We start from the raw sequence: 19,765 nt of genomic DNA, 5'->3' as shown, positions 1-19,765 counted from the left end.
TTTGTTGCCTTCATTTGGAAAGCTTGCCTCATGGCAGACCCTGGTCTGTCCCCTGACACAGCCCTCCAAGACCTGGGTCTGAAGCAGCAGAGAAGTGTGCATTTCCCCCAACTCTGTCTGCTTTGAGGATTTTTTTCAATAGTATTTGTGTTAAAAATAATGTCACATCTCTTCAGATCACTGAAGTGAAAGTATATTTTGTGCATTAAAAAAAACAATTCACTTAAACCCTGCTAAACCAAAGCTCTTATTTCGCCACATCCTCATTACATCCTTAGGTGTCAACACACTCTTCATTTTCTCTCAACAAGATCATTCTTATCTCATCATAGAGATGTTCCAGAGTGTATTGAATAACCAGGATAATAAATGAATGTTTTTAATGCAATTAGGAATATTGCATGGATTGGAAATGAATTCCTAGCTAAGGTATTTATCAAACAAGGAATGTAACTGCATCTTTAATTTTGTTAGTCCTAATGAAAACAATAAGATTATTCATATGATTAAACTTAAGGTGACTTGTCAGAGCAAAGTGTAAGAGTGTATGATATATTTGGACCCAATTCAGAACAATACTTAGGAACACGGCTGGCTGTGACCTATCAAACACTAAGCACTTAAAGCACCGCATAAGATCAGACGAGGAAAAAGGAAGATTACAAGATGACATCTTTTGTCTGTGTCTCTCTCACAAACCTCTGCTCAGTCTTATAATGGATTTCACAACCATAAAATACCAGATTTACAATATTTGAGTAAATCTTAGTGCATCAGTAATAAAAATACCAGCAATAATAAAATAATATTGAATAATTCTCCCAAATGTACAATCAGCTTCTTGTAGCCTTCAAGATTGCAAACAGCTATGGTTAGAAGTTGAAGAAGTGGGTGAAGAAATGCAAGATGAAGAAATCATAGACATTTAGACATGTGTAATGTAAAATATAATATGTCACCTTGCTGCCGCGTTGGTGATTATTTTCAGACTGCTGGGATTACGGATCAGTTTATCCAGGATGCTGACAATCTGCTCGAACTTGGGTCTGTTGTTTCTGTCTTTCTGCCAGCAGTCCAGCATCAGCTGATACAAGGCAGCTGGGCAGTCCATAGGTGGTGGCAAGCGGTACCCTTCATCAACAGCCTTAATTACCTGCACAAGGATAAAAGTTTTTGAGAACTTGGAGGCACTTACATCAACTTGTTTTTATCTGTTCTGTGAATCACATTAACATGGACATTCTGTGTTTAAACAAATGTGTTTATTCACTAATTGTCTTGCAGTGCAATGCTCTTGGTTTATCTGCAAAGTAAACCAGGCAGTAAATTAGGCATACAAAAAGGGCTGTAGGCGTGTTAAGATACAGTATGTGACTTTGAGGAAGGTGAGAGTCTAAAAAAGATCTCCAAAGCTCACATTTGACTGAACTAACTCTGTAAATAAAAGCTATAGTTAATAAGATGTCTGCTTAAATATGCCAAACTTCAAAAGGTCTTGAATATCAATGATCCTTAGCAACATGTGTCCCACACTCTCCAGTGGACACTGCATGCAGCAGAAGACCAGCCAACTCAACGGAGTCCCTGCACTGAAAGGTAGAAAGTCAGGTAGAGAAGTGAGACTGTAATTAATCTCACAGTGTCAGGAAATACTTTGAAAACATACCATGAGGTAACTATATACTTCCTACTAGGCAGTGCAGCCCCATTTCCTTTGTCATTTATCTAGATGCAGGGTCAATAAGATCAAAACTGTCATTTGACAAAACAAAATTTAGTCTAGTATTTACAATGTTATTGAACTTCTTGATTATAAGTTTTTCACAAGACTACAAGGCCTCTTGATCAGTCCTACTATATCTTTTGCACCATGAGTCAAAAAAACCCAACATATTCTAAGTAGAAAATGATAAAGGACTATTTTGTTATCCTTTCTGCTTTATCTGGATCAGTTAATCAAAAAAGCAGGAAAAAACTATTCTGAATCAGAACAGGGATAAGAAAAAATCTACAGTTAAAACAGTCATGAAGCCAAAACACATAAGTGGATTAATATTTCTGTTTCTGATTTCAGTGTGAACAGCTATTATGAAAGGCATTCCACTAGTACATCAGCCTATGTAACACAATTCATTAATCTCCACCAACAATTGTAAAGCTTTCATGGCTAATTAAAAGAAATATAGAGCTTGCTGCAGACTTGCATTCCGGAGGTACTCATTTCAAAAGAGAAATATATATATATATGGAGAGAGAGAGAGGGAGAGAGAGAGAGAGAGAGAGTATTTCATATAAAGTAACATAAACAACGTGTGATTACAACTATGTTAGTGACTTTCTTGAATGCTATGTACTATATGTACTAGCAATGACATATGCCAATCCTTTGGAAAATCTGTGCATGTTAGTGAACTTGGTTCATAACTCCTATGGAATAAATCTAGGATTAGTGAGGCACCATCAAAAAACAGCCATAAGAAAAATCTTATTTTGAGAAATGTTAAGCTTCTTGCAGAAATACTGTGAGAGATACATTAATCGTTTGGATTGCAGACTTGGACAGTTCACTAATGTTGCAAAGAAGCCTTTATTGGAAGTCTTTTAATCAAATACTCTACTTCTCTATTTTATCCGTTGATTACTTCCAGAAGTATTTTGGTTTTATTAAACTCTTAGTAGAAATGCTCTGCTTCTCTTTTTCACAGACTCCAAGAGCAATTTATTCTGTGTATTTGACATTTATGGAAAACTTCTATGTAATATTATAGAAGTGGAACCAAAGGGCATCCACAGAAATTAGGAGGGCTTTCTAACAATAAGAAAAGGAATGTAAAAGGGAATGACATCATTGCAGTGGAACTGTTTGAATCATCCTACAGAAAACCACCAGAGTGATAAAATCCTCTTAGTTTGCTCCTACAGAGGTCCAAAATATCCTGTTAAAAAGATGTTAGCTTTTTGTTAAGTTCATAGGAACTTTTACCTGACCAGGGACATGTGCAAATTTTCATTTCTAAATCATCTTCAATGTCAAAAACTCAGAGCCACCTGGTTTCATTATGCTTCACTTACTTTCACAGTCTGATCCTCTGTTTGAGAACATAACTCAGATAACAGCATACTCACATCCTGGTTGGACATCTCCCAGTATGGTCTTTCTCCGTAAGACATCACCTCCCAGAGAACAATCCCATAGCTCCACGCATCACTGGCTGATGTGAACTTCCGGTATGCTATGGCTTCTGGTGATGTCCATCGGATAGGAATCTTGCCCCCCTGGGAGCAAAATCAAATAAAAAAGGCCATTTGACTCTGATACAATGAATAGAATTTGGTACAATGGGATATTTTAAATGCATCTCTGAGATTATCATTATATAAGTGTTTAAAAAAAACAACAGCGTAAGGTGGAAAATGCTATTTCCATTTGTCATGATAGTATCTTGGATGCTATACAGAGTAAAATACATTACAGTGCAAAACCTATTGAAGCTATAGATATGTAGTATAGTATACATACTGCATGCACGTACATAAGTATATATACACATATATATTTACATAGAGTATAATATACCGACAAAAATTGAAACTTAACAATGGTTGATTTTCAGTTATAAAATGTTTGGGAAATATTGGTGAGATAGTCTACAGAACTAAGGATGAAAAGGTTAGTACCAGGCCCTTGCTTACATCCTAGATCCCTTTGCACAGAAAAAATTGCCCACTCTAGGCAAAGCCTGCAGAGACAGTCAGAGAAAGAGAGATTTAGATGGTGGTGTTTGTGCAGGGAGGAGAGTAAAAAAAATGCCATCTGAGAAAGTGGTTTTAAACTTTATTTTTTTTTTACAGTCATGATAGAAGAAAACCATTCAAGATTAAATTATGTAATCTTGAAGAGAATTAAAGCTACCATTACAATTAATATTTTATTAGTTATAGGAACCTGTCTCTCTGTTTATCGCCACTACTTGGTGCCATAGGTCAAATTGGTAAAATGCACACAAGCAGCCTTGGGCTAATTCTGCAATGTGAGAATTAGAGGGAAGAGACAGTTTCCAGTGGTGCCAGATTTGACAGAGGGCTTTAAGACTCTGATTTGTGGGTCACACAGGGGAAAAAAAAAGGTCCAAAAAGACAGCAGTGTAAAGCTTCCTGCTTAAGGCAATCTGAAGTGAATATATTTGAATGAAGAAAATTGTGAGAATTTAAAGTTGTTTCCAGTTCCAGGCATGTACAACATATAGAGAGATGTTCTCTGAAGATATCACACTAGCCTGTAGCTATTTGAGGTACCTCTGCAAACCCCTTTATACTAGAGTCGGATCACGCACCTAACTTCACCATAACCTGTGTGGGAAAGGAGTGCTATTACTTCCGCGATTCAGTGGAAATATTCTATTACGTAACAAGAAATAAAGCATAAAGACTTTGCCTATGCTTCCATAAAGTGTACCTGCACTGAGGGCAGACATACACTTACAAATTTTAGTTCAACTAGCCTGGTTAACAATAGAAATGCGGACATGAAGCATTCATTAGAAACCTGAAGACAGCCCACGTCAGAGCCTAACCATCTGCAATTTCACAGTTAAAATTGCTCAAATTCACTTAAATGTAAGAAACACAGGTGCATTTTGCTCAGGCTGCAATTTAGACCTCCAAAATGTCACCAGATATGTCTTAGAAGCTTGGCAAAGGTCAGGGAAAGGATATAACCTGGTACATATACTTTATATATATATATTTTTATTATTATATTTTTTAATCAAACTCTTTAGCAGACTCCCTACCTTAACCAAAAGACAAACCTGCATTTCACACAAAATCGTGACCATTAGGTAAAAACTGGATTTCCACATTACTTGTGGACCAACAAATAGGACAGAGAAAATACACAGGGGTATTTCAAAACACTGTTTCATCAAAGCCAGGCTACAGAGCCCAACGTCTGTCACTTTCAGACGGGGAAATCTATAATGAAATGTCCTTTAGTCACAAAAAGTATATTTTCTATTCATCATATGTTATTCATAATTCCCAGTGCTGCTGTATAACGGTACCAAGAGCATAACAATGATTTTGTTTTTCTCATACCCTATTGAGAAACAATGCTATATGCATTTTATAAAGGTCCAGAATCCCTCAGTGAGTCCAAGGCGCAGCTGAAATTGCAAAGTTCTCCTGTGTGCCAGTGTTTTAACAAAAAATCAATTTGCCCTTTAAGATGTTGGGATGACAAAGAAATCGGTGCCACTGCTTCAACCTTTTTTTTCTACGTGTATAGTAGACTGAACTTTGTTTTCTTCTCCTTCAACGGGTCATGCAATAAGGAATGTGAATACTAGGGGGAAAACCAGATCCTAAACTTATAAGAACAAAACCCCACCACCAGAAATAGGAAGAGCTTCCAAGGCAAGACAACATCTACCACTCATCCCAGAGGCTCAGAAGTCATTTGCAAGTCTGAGCAGAGTCCAAGTGTAGCAGAAAGGCTGCACAAGCAGCAGGTCATAAAAGAGATCAACACTGATGTTTAGTTGGAGAGAAGTTTTGACTTCCTGGTCAGGTGGAGAGAACTGTTGATCCTTGCTGCTAACATGGCAGTGGAGCAACCTGCAGACAAGTCCCAAGCCTTGCCTCACCTCTGCTGATTCCTTCCCTTGTGCCTGGAGACATCAGCACTGCTGGGAAGCAAACTGTTCCACCTAAATGGACAGAAACTGAGATAAAGGAAAAAGTATCCTCAGTGGACCCATGGCAATGTAAGCCAAGTTGCGCCTCATTGTCCAGCAATTGCTTTGGCTAAATTTTCAAAAGAGAGATGGCAGAACATAAACTTACGATGTTCCACATAAGAAAGTCCTCGAGGCAGTGAATAGTGATGCTGTTTTTCTTACATTGGCATAATAGCTGGTTTTCTGAAACACAGAAGTATCACTTCGGAATACTCAGAATCCTACTGTCCTGAAATTTGAATTTCCATGGGTGGCTTCAGGCTCGCTTTTTCAATTTTGTGTTAAGATGTGAAAATGGAACCTTACTTGCTGAACTGTAGAGAAATGATTGTCAGATGCCACATGGAAAAATGTGCTTGTGGCCAGAACATGAGCACTTTGTGTAAGGGCAGGAAATATCATTTTTGATAGAAGGCCTTTATAATCCTGTAGGAAGTCATTTATACAATTGGAGAAAAACATTTACACAAAGTGATGTTAATTAGTCTCCAAGTATATTAGAACTGCCTTATTGCAGGGTAAGGAAGATTATAAGCTCAATGAAACAAAGTTCTTTCGTCTGTGTTTGTTTTAGTTAAAAAAATGTAAGTACATCAACTCCACTACAAGAAAATACTTTTTTTTTTTTTGCTAAGTCTTATCTGCAACTCTATACAACTCTGCAGACACACGTAGCATTACTATAAACAAGAGTAAAATAAGAAGAGTATTAAAATGTAGCTAAAAAAGAAATCAACTATCACTGATCATAGTATAAAAACTGTAATTTTGCTATTCTGCTTTCCAATTTGTCATAAAAACGTCAATCTTCTCTTTGTATTTAAAAGGGGACTTTGTTGACTCATTTCATGTATAATTTAAGAACAAGAACAGCAAGCAAAGTTCTGGTAAATATTTTTTAGACACATAAGCATTTTAACACAAAAACAATTCCTCCCAAAGGACTATGTAGCACACACATTTTAGCAGATGTTCAAATATCAATACATGTAGAAAAATCTGAAGAGTCATATCAATCTAAATGCATGATGTTCTATCACTATTACCTTTGAAAATGTTAAGGCTTACTGTGATTTAAGAAATCTATTTGCAATTCCAAAAACATGTGGTCATTCAGCATAAGAAAATTCCTTCTCGCTTATCTCCACCGTTTTAAATACACATCTCATTTGAACACGTAGCACCTCTTCCATTTTCTTCTTTGTCAGGATTGAAGATATCTTACATTAATTATCTTTGCATAAACAAAACTGAATACTTTCTCCTAGACCACATTTTCAGAGCTAGAACACTAAGTTTTCCTACTTCTTTCTTTATCCATCTCTTGTTTGTTACGCTCTTTCCCCAGTCTCTCTATATTTAAAATTAATATAATGATTACTACTCTAAAAACTGCTGTAATGAAAGTGCTAAGAAACCCTACTTATATGTCTTGTTACATATTGTATGTCTATTAGGTTTTCATACAATTTAGTCTTCTTTATCTATATGGCCTCACTATGGGCAAATCATACCTGATGATGGGGTTACAACATTGGTGGTTAAGACAAGCTGTGTCTGGTGTTAACATCTTTGTTGGTGACATGGACAGTTGGATTGAGTATTCCCTCAGCAAATTTGCCAACGACACCAAGCTGTGTGGTGCTGTCAAGCCGCTGGAGAGAAGGGATGCCATCCAGAGAGACCTGGAGAGACCTGAGAGGTGGGCCTGTGCAAATCTCATGAAGTTCAACAAGGCCAAGTGCAAGGTCCTGCAAATGGTCTGGGGCAATCCCAAACATGAATACAGGTTTGGTGAAGAGTGGATAGAGAGAAGACCTGCAGAGAACGATTTGGGATACTGGCTGATAGTAAGTGTGACATGAGCCAGCGAATGTCTGCTTGCAGCCCACAAAGCCAGCTTTATTCTGGGCTGCATCAAAACTAGTGTAGCTAGCAAGTTGAAGAAAGTGATTCTCCCCCTCTACTCTTCTCTCCTGAGACCCTATCTAGACTTCGGTGCCCCCATCAAATGAAAGACAGACTTGTTAGAGCAGTTCCAGAGGAGGGCTGCATTTCAGATCAGAGGGCTGTAGCACCTATGAAGAAAAGCTGAGAAAGCTGGAGTTATTTAGCCTAGAGAAGAGAAGGCTCTGGGTAGACCTTATCGAGGCCTTCCAAGACTTAGGAGAGGCAAGCAGGAAAGATAGGAAGGGGCTCTGTCAAGAAACGTAGTAATAGGACAAAGGTAACAGTTGTAAGCTAAAAGAAGGTAGGTTTAGATTAGATATTAGGAAGAAATTCTTCAATACAAGGTCGGTGAGTACTAGAATAGGCTGCCAAGAGGTACTCTGGATGTCCCATCCATGGAAGTGTTCAAGGCCAGGTTGGATGGGGCTTTGGGCCAGTGGTCTAGCAGAACGTGTCCCTGCCCATGGCAGTGGGGGTTGGAACTTGGTGATCTTCAAGGTCACTTCCAACTCAAAGCATTCTATGATATTGCTATTCCTTATCCACTAGTGGAAAATCTGACGCTCTAATATTATCAGCTCCTACTCTTCAAAATCAGGACTTCTGGGGAACATACAACAGGTAAGACAAACTTGCTGAAGAAAAAAAAAATATTATCTATCTATCTATATATATATATATATATTATATATATATATATATATATATATATTATATATATATATATATATATATAAATCTATCTAGGCTTATTGCCTAGAAAAAAGGTTTACTCACATTTGTTTAAAATGGGCTTATAAAGAGAAATTTACATGTGCGCAAATCATTAGTTAGTGGCAATACATTTACTGATTATTTTCTGAGGATAAATGCAAGCTGTATATATTTTTGTCATGGTCTCCCTTTAAGGATATGCTTAGCATGAGGGCAGATAAGCTGTCTGAATCTGGGAAGAAAGAAAGCCTTGGTATTAGGGTCGGCTGGAGTTTGTTATTACAGTTCCAAATCCCAGGCAGCCTAGGTCACAAAGCCACTCTCAGGGTTTGAAATTAGTAAGCCAGCAGCAACTGAAGGTTTTATCTGCTCTAGATGAAGCTGTGATTCCTACAGTATCTGGCTTTTCAGTGTAATTCGTCTCAAGCTGATGAAGTCCCCACTTTATTTCTTGCACGCCTAGCACACTGGCACAAGGCAGCTGTTTCCAGGCCTTTGCACCCCTCCCAGTACTGTGATTTATCTCCTGTATGGGGTGACTGCCACAGGCCTCTCAGCCACAGGCCTGGAGAGAAAAGAATCAAGAAAAACAGGTTCTAAAAGAAAATTTAGAACAACTTTTGCAGGAAAAGCTAAAGATAAAAGCCTCGCTTTAATTAATTACCTGAGGACTTTGGCTATTCAGGAGACACCTTACTACTGCTGAGCAAGATGGTTTCATGTGAGTGAGATGAGCCTGGCTTACCCTCATAAGCACCTGAAAATTACATGACCCTACTGCTTCATCCCTTACTAATTAATATTTTATCTTGAATCTAACTCTTTCCTTCTCAAGTGGTAAATGATAACAGAGCACTGCTTCTCTCTGATGTGCTTATCAGATATGAGAATTTGTCATAGTTTTTGTTTGTTTTGTTGTTGGTTTTTTTTGACGACATTCCTCAGCAGATTTGGTCGGCATTACTGTGTTTGCACATTCAGAAAAAAAGGAATGAGCCACAAATAACTTCTGGCAAAAAGAAGTTGCAATAACAGGTGCAGTGCAAGGGCTTTTCTCAGCAGAGCACTTCCTTTGGCACGCCAGAGAGCAGTGCCTCGCTGTGCTCTCCCTGCTCCGGCACGGTTACCTGGGGACATGGTTATCAAGGTACTTGTCACCAAAGTACAATACTTCTTGAGTCAGGCAGATTTAAGGCGAAGTGGGTTATGCATGCAAATATTGTAACTGGACAGCATTTACATTGAGATGCCATGAACACCACTGATGTGCCCAAGGATGAACTTAAATAGTCTAAATTCATCTACTGATTACCCAAATATTATGCCTTTGAGAGAGATAATTACAGTCCTTCTACATATGTGATGGCTTAAATTTACTTCCAGTTCATACTGTATGATTAGTCCACCCACTTGTCATACAGAAATCTAAAAATAATAAGAATAGAAAAGATCACTTTGACAATGACAATTTTAATACAGCCTTGGCCTTTCAATTAAAATCGAATAGGTATGGAGAACATAGATAATTACAGTACATCCCCTCTGGCACATTTAGTCAGCCTGCCACAGACACCGGCTTCTGCTTCTGTAAGCAGGCAGACCTCAGGCTGCTGAAGGCCTTTTGTGATATGAAAGCAGTGACAGTAATTCAGGAGCTAAATTATGACCCTGCCAGGTAGGAAAGTTTTCTTATAAATCCTGATTCCCCGTATTTCATAGATACACCTGTGATCTTTGTGCTTCAGAGCTCTTGTACAATAGCATGAATATCATAGATTGTGTATTGAAAAAGGAAACATTATATCTGTTAGGCAAAACTTCAGACACAGTTTCTGAGAACAGAACAAAGTAAAATTCCACCCAGTCAATGTTTTATTAAAGTCTAAAGGGCTGACTGGGCTTTTTGGGGTATACCAATCCAGCATTGCAACTATGAATTAAAATGATGTAATCATTCCCAGGCTTTGACATTTCCAGATAGAAAGTAGGGGCAGAAGAGGAAGCTAAATACATAAAAGATTTATCTTCAGAACTATGTCTATAAATTTACCTAGTACTTCTGACATTAAACAAAGAACTAGGATTGTGATACACCATCTTTAATGTTTGAACATTTGGAAATGTGGCTATATCATGCTTTTGTTTTTCTTTCTTCAAAGATCCTACTGATCAGTAGGGACCATGAATTGCCCAGCTTTCTGCCAGTGGCTCACAGTGCTGTCTCACAGGGCACTTAGGGCAGTGGTCAGAGGCAGCTGAGCATCACCAGAAGGTACAACAGGAACACCCCAGGTCTTAAACACATTTAGGACATATCCAACTGAGGGAAAACGTGCCCTGTGGAGTGCTTTCATGCTTGTGATTACCATTTTTTTAAGCTGGGGACCAAACAAACCTCAGGGACACGCTACCTGGACGTGTGTATGACATTCACTTCAAAGGACATTAGATCAGAGAGACAAGCAGCAAATACCCTTGTCCTTCTCTCAGAGCCAAGACGTGGCTGAGGTATATTCAGTGACTACTTTTGAAGGAAATTAAATTGCCCTAGGTTGTATTTGAAGGTTGTAATTATCTGAGCATCTCCCTGCAGCAGTTTGCATATACACCATAAATGCCAGATGGAGTTTACTGAACACAGATGAATACACTTCACAAAACAGTTTCTTTGCATTGCATTTCATTATCTAAATGTAAATAGGAAGGTAGGCTTAGAAAATAGGTGTCAGAAAGAGAAGAAGAAAAAAAATTTCAACACTGCACTTGGTCACAGGAAATTTAGATGTAACACTGGCAGAAAACAGTGACACCTTGTGCACCCTGGTTTGCTGTAGCCCACCCAGGGGTATAAGCCATTTATGTGCACTCAATTTTTATGGAAGTCCACCTCTCTTATGCAGCCATATGCTACGCAGTTTGTTGGGAAGCCAGTTTTTCTGTCTATACAACTTTTTTCATTCAGGTTAACTACGACTCAAAGGTATCCTCAGCTCTTCATGTGAGTACACAAAATGCAGTTACTAAATTATAGATCAGTTTGCATGCCTGGATGAATTTTGGAACGTGAAAATTCACCATTCAAGTCTGACAAAGGCATGTGTCACAAGGTTAAGTTGTGCTGGGGGTGGGAGGAGAAATAGAGTTCTAACTCATGAAGATACTAACAGAAATTGCATGTGTATGAAGCAAGAGCTTCATGCTATGGCTGGTGCTAGGGATTGATTCTATCCAATTTTGGGCATTGCACTTAAGGAAAATGTAAACATGCAGAGTCTGAACAAGACCAGTAAGAACAGTCAAGTTTGGAAAAATGCTTAGAGAAGAAAAGATTGGAGGGATGTGTGTGAAGAGCATGTCAATCTCCATGCGAGTGGCTGCTTTAAAGAGGGGACTGATCACTGGCCTATGAGCAAGCATATGTTCTGCGGGAGGAAGGTTAAATATTAGACTACATGTATAGTGTACCCGAAACTGTTTAGCTTGGAAACACTAACACCCATTATTTTCACAGGAGGTTTTTAAGAAGAGGTCAGGTGAATATATCTGACAAGGCAACAGACCTCTGTGGTTGAACTATAGGTGATTTTCTCTTAAGGAACTCCTCTGTTGTATTAATATTTAACTATGGATGTTGCACCTATATACTGAGCATGAAAGCTGCTTTCTCCTACCTAAAGTCTCTTCGTATTAATCATGTGAGATCTCTGTGGACATTTTTTTAAAGCAGTATACATTGTCTGCTTCTAACAACATGCTAAAGCTCATCAAAAATCCAAGAAAGCACAGAAAGGTCAAGTAAAGAACAATGTCATCATATCTGGTAAATTATGAAGATATGATTGATAAATATACATAAACATGAATACATATGTACATATATGTATGGATATATGTGTTAAACCAAACAGAGTTTCTTAACTTGTTTTTCACCTACTATTTTATTTCAGTCATGAAGAGGATAGCGTGCACACTACCACAATAATTGATTGCTCCTGTCTGAGATCAGGAATGAAAGAAACCCTAGAAAACCTATATTAAGATTCTTCTGATACATTCTACTCTAATCTGGTTGGTACAGTGAAGAAGAGACTACTACTAAGCTTCAGTACAAATTACACTCAAGTAAGATACTGGATATTAATGACACTTTTCCTAAAGTTAATAAAATCCACTTGCAATAACACTAAGTGAACAACTGGGCATAATCCCAGTGTAATATCGAGATACATGAAGCTAAATGTATGCCTTCAAGGTTTTCACAACAAAACAGAAGTGTTATTCAACTGAGAACAAGAGGTGCAACAAAGCTGTGCTTAGAAGACAATGTGTTTTTTTTCTAAGGCTCCTGGCTAAGCAAATAGAGTAGCTTACAGGTAGCTTTTCAGTCAGAATGAAATCCAAAAAAAAAAAAAAGAAGCAAGCTACTCTATGGGGTAGCCAAAAAGAAGAAAGCACGGGAAGTTTAATTATATTGTTAAGGAAGACTTCTTTTCTTGTTTTACTCAAGCTTTTGCTCAGTTAGAGGTACAAGAGCAAGTATGACTGATGTACCTTTCACAGAACAGTGATCTCTGTATGTTCCAATCAAAACATGCATCCCATCATACTAGAAGATATAAAATCATAAAGCTTTTTTTTTTTTTTTTTTTTTTTTTTTTCCCTGAGTGGGATTTTTTTTAAAACTGTGTAGTTGTTCAGTCACCAGTGTGACAAAATCTGCACACATCAAGTCTTACATCACTGTGTACTGTTGTGGTATTCTTTCCTTGACACACTCAGCAGAATGAAACCAAGCCATAAATTTTGCACACTGTAAGAAAATTAATCTATCAACACAAACTGTGCTTTTTGCCTTCCATCTTCCCTGAGACATGACTACAAATATAGCTATGATATGTTTGATGCTATGCTATGTCTGGCCAAGCAAGACTGGATAGCCTCTGCAACACAGAGTATAAGCCTGAGGGACTCCCTCAGCTTTCAGACTAACTTTGCCACAACAAAAACCAATAATTTTAAAAGGATAAACACAGAAACTCACCCTTGTTGTGTACGCAGCTTCGGGGTCATCTTCCAGCACACGAGAAAGACCAAAATCGGAGACTTTGCACACCAAGTTGCTATTGATGAGGATATTACGAGCAGCTAGATCTCGATGGACGTAACCCATATCTGACAAATATTTCATGCCAGATGCGATCCCCCGAAGCATGCCTACTAGTTGAATGACTGTGAACTGGGCATCGTGTTTCTGAAAAACATTTGAAATGTCATTTCAGAGATCGTTTGTGCTCCTTCTTGCACAGGATTTTTGATAAGACCTCAGAAATTCCTTGGGTGAAGAGCTCAAGTCAGGGATCAAGAGTTAAATACCACACATGGAACTACTTTGATCTGTAGAGAATAATCTCCCCATCAGCTGAGGGTAAAGGGACAGATTTTCAATTCAGATAAAAATTCAGTTTTCCTGTTCTTGCTCTCATCAAAATTTTAATTTCCTAGATGGGACTTGTATATAAGTGGCACATAAATCTCAGTTGCGTGTGCCCCTGAGACTGGAATGTCAGGACATTAGGGAAACAGATGTCCGGTTTCTCTTAAAGGCCATAGGAACTGGTAGTGAAAATCCCAGCCTTATCCAATGGCCTAATGAAAGTTTTCTATAACTTTTTTCTTTTTTTTTTTTTTTCCCCCAATAGTAACAAATGCTGTTTTGATTCATTGGTTTTCAAATGCCCCTCAAATTTCAACTCATTCCTCAAGATTTTCCTCAACTTCATGAACACAAAATTACTTAAGCACAATGTGACTTAGCCTAGAAACCAACAGATGCACAGATTCCTAATTGTATACTTCTAGACATATGTTTTAAATCTTCTAGCTCTTACTAACAGTGTTTGTTAACACTAAGCATTGGTATTGATATATGGATACATAGACAACAAGACAACAGTATGACCTACAACAGCTCTCAAATGAATCCTCCATTGCCATAAATGTATCATCATGGGCAGCTCTCCAGCTCTTCCTGCTGCTTCTTCCAGAATTTTATTAAATACATCAGAGTTGGCTCTGCCATGTAGGGTGAGCTCACACGAATCAGCCTGCAAGACTGATTGCATTCATTTCATTTCTGATTAATATACTTAAGGGCAATGTTAGCACTGTAAACATTAGATAAATATATTGCACAGAGGATGCTTAAAGATCTTCTCAGAATTCTCTTTAATGAAGAAATTTATTATTATTAAAGACTCGTAGCAATTCTCTGCTATGAAGCTGTCTTAACTAGAGCCAACACAAGAGGGTCTATGTAGACCCTGGAAAAGATTTAGCTAGGAATCACAAGGTTTGTAACCATGAAAGGAATGAGATCCTCAGATAGCATTTCAATGGCAGTGGGGAAGGCAAACTAACTAGTTTTAAGAGTCATTTATAAAGTGGGTTACATAGCCTGTGTTGCCTATGATATTAGTGACTCACAAAGTTCTTAATCTATATTTCCATGCAACAACAGTAAAAGAGAAAAAAAAATCACACTCAAATGACCAAACAAGCTGAACAACCGGTTTCTACAGTCAGAAATTATTCTCCTGTCCTCAGAACTTTCTTCAAGGATTTCTAGCCTAAACAAAATATATATCGTTCAGTGTAGGTATATTTCATTCAGATACACTGACACATTATTTATATGTATTTTACATGCTTCAGTGGACTTCATAACATATACAGTACATACTGAAACTAAGGTTGACAATATGTCCCCTTTTGGGGTTAAACGTCTAGTTCAGTGTTATGAATTTGGGGGATAATGTCATTCAACCGTGGCAGAACCAAAGCAGTCTCCCAGCGACAGCTGAGTTTGCCCTAACAAATTAAAATTAAACTAGTGTTTCCCCTCAGAAGGGATTTCATTTCTGCTACACTTCGTGTTTTGCCACAAGTAAATCTTGGTGACACAGGGAGCGTTCAAATTTTTTTAGGCTCGCTACCAACTTCGACAGAAAACAAAGATAAATCAACAACAGTATCAGTATGCCTAAGGTTGTGGAAAGAAAACACGCTAATAAAGCTTGCTATCAAAACATTTCAAACACCCCCATGTAAGGGCTTATTCCCTAAACTGTTCACATTTAGGGAAATGGCCCTTGGTTCACTATTACTGGTTTACCGATAACATTTCCACAAATCCGTTTGCTTTGGAAATCACTTGTAAGACATACAGGCTGCCAACTAAAATGCGCAATGGCATTACAGTGGTAGTTCTGCCCTAAGAAAAATAATCTTAATTTTAGTGTGCCAGATTTATTTTAATAGAAATGATATATTAATAAAACAAACAAAAAAGTCTAGTTAATTTTGGAATAATAGCGACAGCAGTCAAAATGCAACAGCAGATCCTTGCCTAGCTTTCTGAGCAGATCACAATGCACACAAAACCCAGTGGAAATAATGAAATACCGAGCAACAAGAGCTTATGATGCATCAGAGCAAAGTGGCTCCACATTCATAACAAGTTCAGAACAAGAGATGGTCATGCCCCATGTAGTTATCTATTGCACTTACCCGCAGAAAGCTGTCCAAGGAACCATTTTCCATATATTCAGTAACAATCATAACTGGTTTACCTGCAAAAACATTACAGTGGTCAGGTATTTCAAATGAACACGTGAATACAGCAAAAGAGGTGTTTCAGAAACATGTCCAAATTTACCAAATACCAAGAATAATTTTACCTTTAAAATAGAAAGCAAAAAGGTACATGTGCAAAAATAACTGTCCCCTCAATGTAATGGTGATTGCACCGAAAAAACAAAACAAAACAAAACAGAAATGCTTCAGCATAAGCTGATACTATTTTTAGCAGGTGAAGCAACCTGCACTTTGAGTGCACTGTGCCTGATCCAGTAGTTGTGCAGAATGGTTGCATTTATGCAACGAAGCAAGTGTATTCTGCCAAGCACTTACCCAATGCTTCTTGCAGAAGGGAACTGGGCACAGGCTTTGGAAGAGCCACAGCTTCTCTCCACAGGTGCCTTGGTCTGCACAATGGAGGGACAAGGGCTCTACCCCTGGGGCACAGTCAACACGTTCCCCAGATTATGAGGTACCTGAGAGCAGCAACACGCTCCCTAATGTAGCAGCCCTGTGTCTCTGAAAAGCCTCTCATATCTGAAAACTCATCTGGAGAGACTCAGATCAGTTTGTGAAACTGCTTCGTTTACCCTAAGTTATCTTGTAACATGCCCAAGGTTTTATATACAACTCTGACATGCTGGAGAGAAATGAACACAAAATTAATGTGATTATGGTGAAGTTTCCACACAAAGGTCATTGCCCTGCTAATATTTTACTCATCATGTGGATTTTACTATTTCATAATATTTTCTAAAGCTTTGTTTATTTTCTCTTCATGGTAGAAAGGTGGGTAGGAGCATGAAGTTATTTAAGGAGATGAATTATTATTTCACATATAATACAGGAAGACTTCTGACCATAAAAGCATGATGAAGGCCTGCATATTGTACAGTTGGTGATACTTAGCTTCAAAAATCGAACAGCATGAGACTTGAAGAAGTATGGGGTGTAATTAAAAGCAAGAAAGCCATGAGAAAAGCAAATGGTAACAACACCTTTTTCCCCACCCCACACCCAAAAATACAACTTTCACCAAACAGAAATTCTTAAGAAAAACATTCACTTCAAAGAATTTGAAATTTATTTCAAGAACTTTTAGAAGAAAATCCATTGTCCTCTTTGCATAGGTTAAGGGTTGAAATACTTTTCTTCTGCTCTGCAACTGATGCACTATACTGTGGGAGACATACTACTGGATAACCCTCTGTCATCCATTAAGTAGTGGGAACAAACTCTTTATTCAAAGCATTGATATCAAGTTATATAAGATATGGTACAGATAAAAGAGCTAACGATGTACAATCTCTAAAAGAAATTCTGTTGCTTGCTGTAAACAATAAATATGCAGTGCAAAAAGTACCTTATGGTGTGCATGTAACATTAGCCCCAAAGCATTTCTGGTAATGCATAGAAAGTGCTGCTGGACCTTTAAGGTATAGGACAGTGCTCTGCTGGGGCTATCCAAAACTTTCCATAATAAATCCATATACTTAGAAAACAGGAGACAGTTGCCTGGTTTCTGTATAAACTCAATTTTATGACACATCAGAAGACTCAAATTAGAGTAAGAAGATCCGTCTTCTTAGAGTAAGAAGATCCGAAATTCTTAGGAGAGCATCTTCCTGACTTGCTCACTCATACTAAGAAAGCCCTAAGTGCAGGGTTTTGCTCGCATCCAGTTGGAAATGTGTCCATAATAAGAAGCATATGCTCTGAAGCAACATTGTGCACTTTTAAAAGCACACTCTGCATTCATTTATCAAAGCACAGCCGTTCATACACGATAACAACTTGTGTCAACAGTGTTGCCGAAATTTATTACACTAACAGGCTACAAATTGCTGTAAATTATTAGTAAACTAAGCAGAACATGTGTGCTGGTTATTAGGACTACTGCCTACCGAGTGCCTGGGAGACCAGCATAGCAGGAAAACTCAGAACCAAAATCAAACTGTAGTTGTATCTGGTGAGTGCCCCTCTCTCTTACTGCCAGCATGTCGTCAGGCAAATCACAGCCACCACAGCTGCAGAACTTTTCATACCAAGCAGTCCTGCTACAGGAATCGTGGCCATTGCATCTACTACAAGTTGCTTCCAAAGAGGTGCTTAGTATGAGAAGTGAGTTCACTGAGTCAAAGGAGTTTAGTTAATGAACAAAAGGTCACATTGCCTGCTTATCTGTATTGGGGGTGATCCAGCAAATGCTTTGCAGATTTTCTCTTAAGTTTGTATATAAATCAACACTTTTGAGTGTGATTTAATAGCCACCATAAAGGATACAAACACTTGATAATTTGTTATTGCAATATACCGGTCTGGTTTAAAAAAATACAACAACAACAATAATAATAATAATAAAAAACAACAACAACAACAAAAAAAAAACACAGCAAAACACAAAGTACAAAACCCACTTTCTTACACCCTTCTATCACCTTAGTGAACATTAGGGAAAAATTGATGATTATTGTTGCTTGCATTTATGCCATATGATTTTACCCAGAAAGTACTTCCAGAAGAGTTTTCTCAAGTCCTATATTGCTATTCCAGCTATCTGGAGAGGGGGATGAATCCCTGATGCTTATATTGACTTCAGCTGGGAATACTCAGATCTTGCTCTCTCATACTTGAAGGTGATAGACAGCTAGCACTCCCAAACACCCCTGAGACAGATAGCGAATATGCTGTGAGTACAGCCGAGGGGCAAACTGACTAATATTCTTCTATACAAGAATATATGAATACAGAATTAGCAATGCACATTTAAAAGCAGTGCAAAGAATCCTGAATGCAGAGCAGTAAATCATTTTCTGAAGTGCCTCAGAAACAGAAAATGTAACAAAACAGATTTTAGCTCTGCTGTGTACAGACTGACATTGGTGTTTCAAGAAATTCATGGATTGTAAATATAATTCTGACTGTACAAAGTGTGTGTCATTAGAAAACAGGAGATAACTTGAATTTATACAGGCAGATCTGGCAGCTCTTTCCCAATGGGAACTGTGAGGCATAAGTTGAATAATAATTTTTTTTAATCTAAATCAGCAAAAACAGACTTGCATGAATAACACCTAAAGAAAACATTATAATTGTAACTGTTTCTTCATAACATATAGGGTTTTACTGTACTTTCATTAATTATTATTAAACATATATGTATATATATATTTCTTTTACTTTGTTGCACTAAGCTGTGAAATTCTTTTGTGCCTTTTTTGTTTGTGAAACCTTGAACCACCCAATTTTAAAAAAACAAGATTATTTAGAAACAACAGAACCATCTACTTAAAAACAAACTGGGGTATACTCTAGTAAAACTGCAAGTGTCCTCAGCACACTCCAAGGAGCTCTTCATTCTAAAGAGCTGTTTTAACAGCAGTCCTCTGGGATGAACTAGAAAATGTGCTATGCACTTATTCTGCTCCCCTGAAGAATTTCAGGGCACTCCTGAATCTTTTTCATTTTTTAATTTTTTTTTAAGAATAACTCATATAAAGTTTTTATCTCCTACTTAGCAATTACTACGGGACTTTGATCATTGAATATATTGCCTTGTGCTGCAATGGAAACAATGCAGACGAAGTCTCTGAATTTAGGTCTCTCAGAACAAGCTTAGATGTCACGCCTCGTTTCTAGTACCAACTGTTTCTGTCTTTGTATCCCAAGATGGAGGCCAACCAGCAGCACAAGCAATGAGAGCCAGAACTCTCCTAAAGAAGGAAGCA

The 19,765-nt window shown here is 37.9% G+C and overlaps 1 protein-coding gene across 5 annotated transcripts in view; it reads right to left on the bottom strand.

The window, feature by feature from the left end:
* EPHA3 (EPH receptor A3) overlaps positions 1-19,765 on the bottom strand; it is a 226,650-nt gene that overhangs the window by 19,217 nt on the left and 187,668 nt on the right. For all 5 annotated transcript variants that reach the window (XM_072024910.1, XM_027449420.3, XM_027449419.3 and 2 more), the window contains 4 exons: positions 15,969-16,030; positions 13,444-13,653; positions 3,127-3,276; positions 960-1,153 (listed from right to left, as the gene is read on the bottom strand). In XM_072024910.1, coding sequence (XP_071881011.1) covers positions 960-1,153; positions 3,127-3,276; positions 13,444-13,653; positions 15,969-16,030 — 616 coding nt within the window. The remainder of the gene's footprint in view (positions 1-959; positions 1,154-3,126; positions 3,277-13,443; positions 13,654-15,968; positions 16,031-19,765) is intronic.

Source organism: Anas platyrhynchos, chromosome 1 (genome assembly GCF_047663525.1).
Source record: "Anas platyrhynchos isolate ZD024472 breed Pekin duck chromosome 1, IASCAAS_PekinDuck_T2T, whole genome shotgun sequence".
Lineage (NCBI taxonomy): Eukaryota > Metazoa > Chordata > Aves > Anseriformes > Anatidae > Anas > Anas platyrhynchos.
Note: the sequence above shows the minus strand (reverse complement) of the source record. Positions and strands in the feature narration are given on the sequence as shown.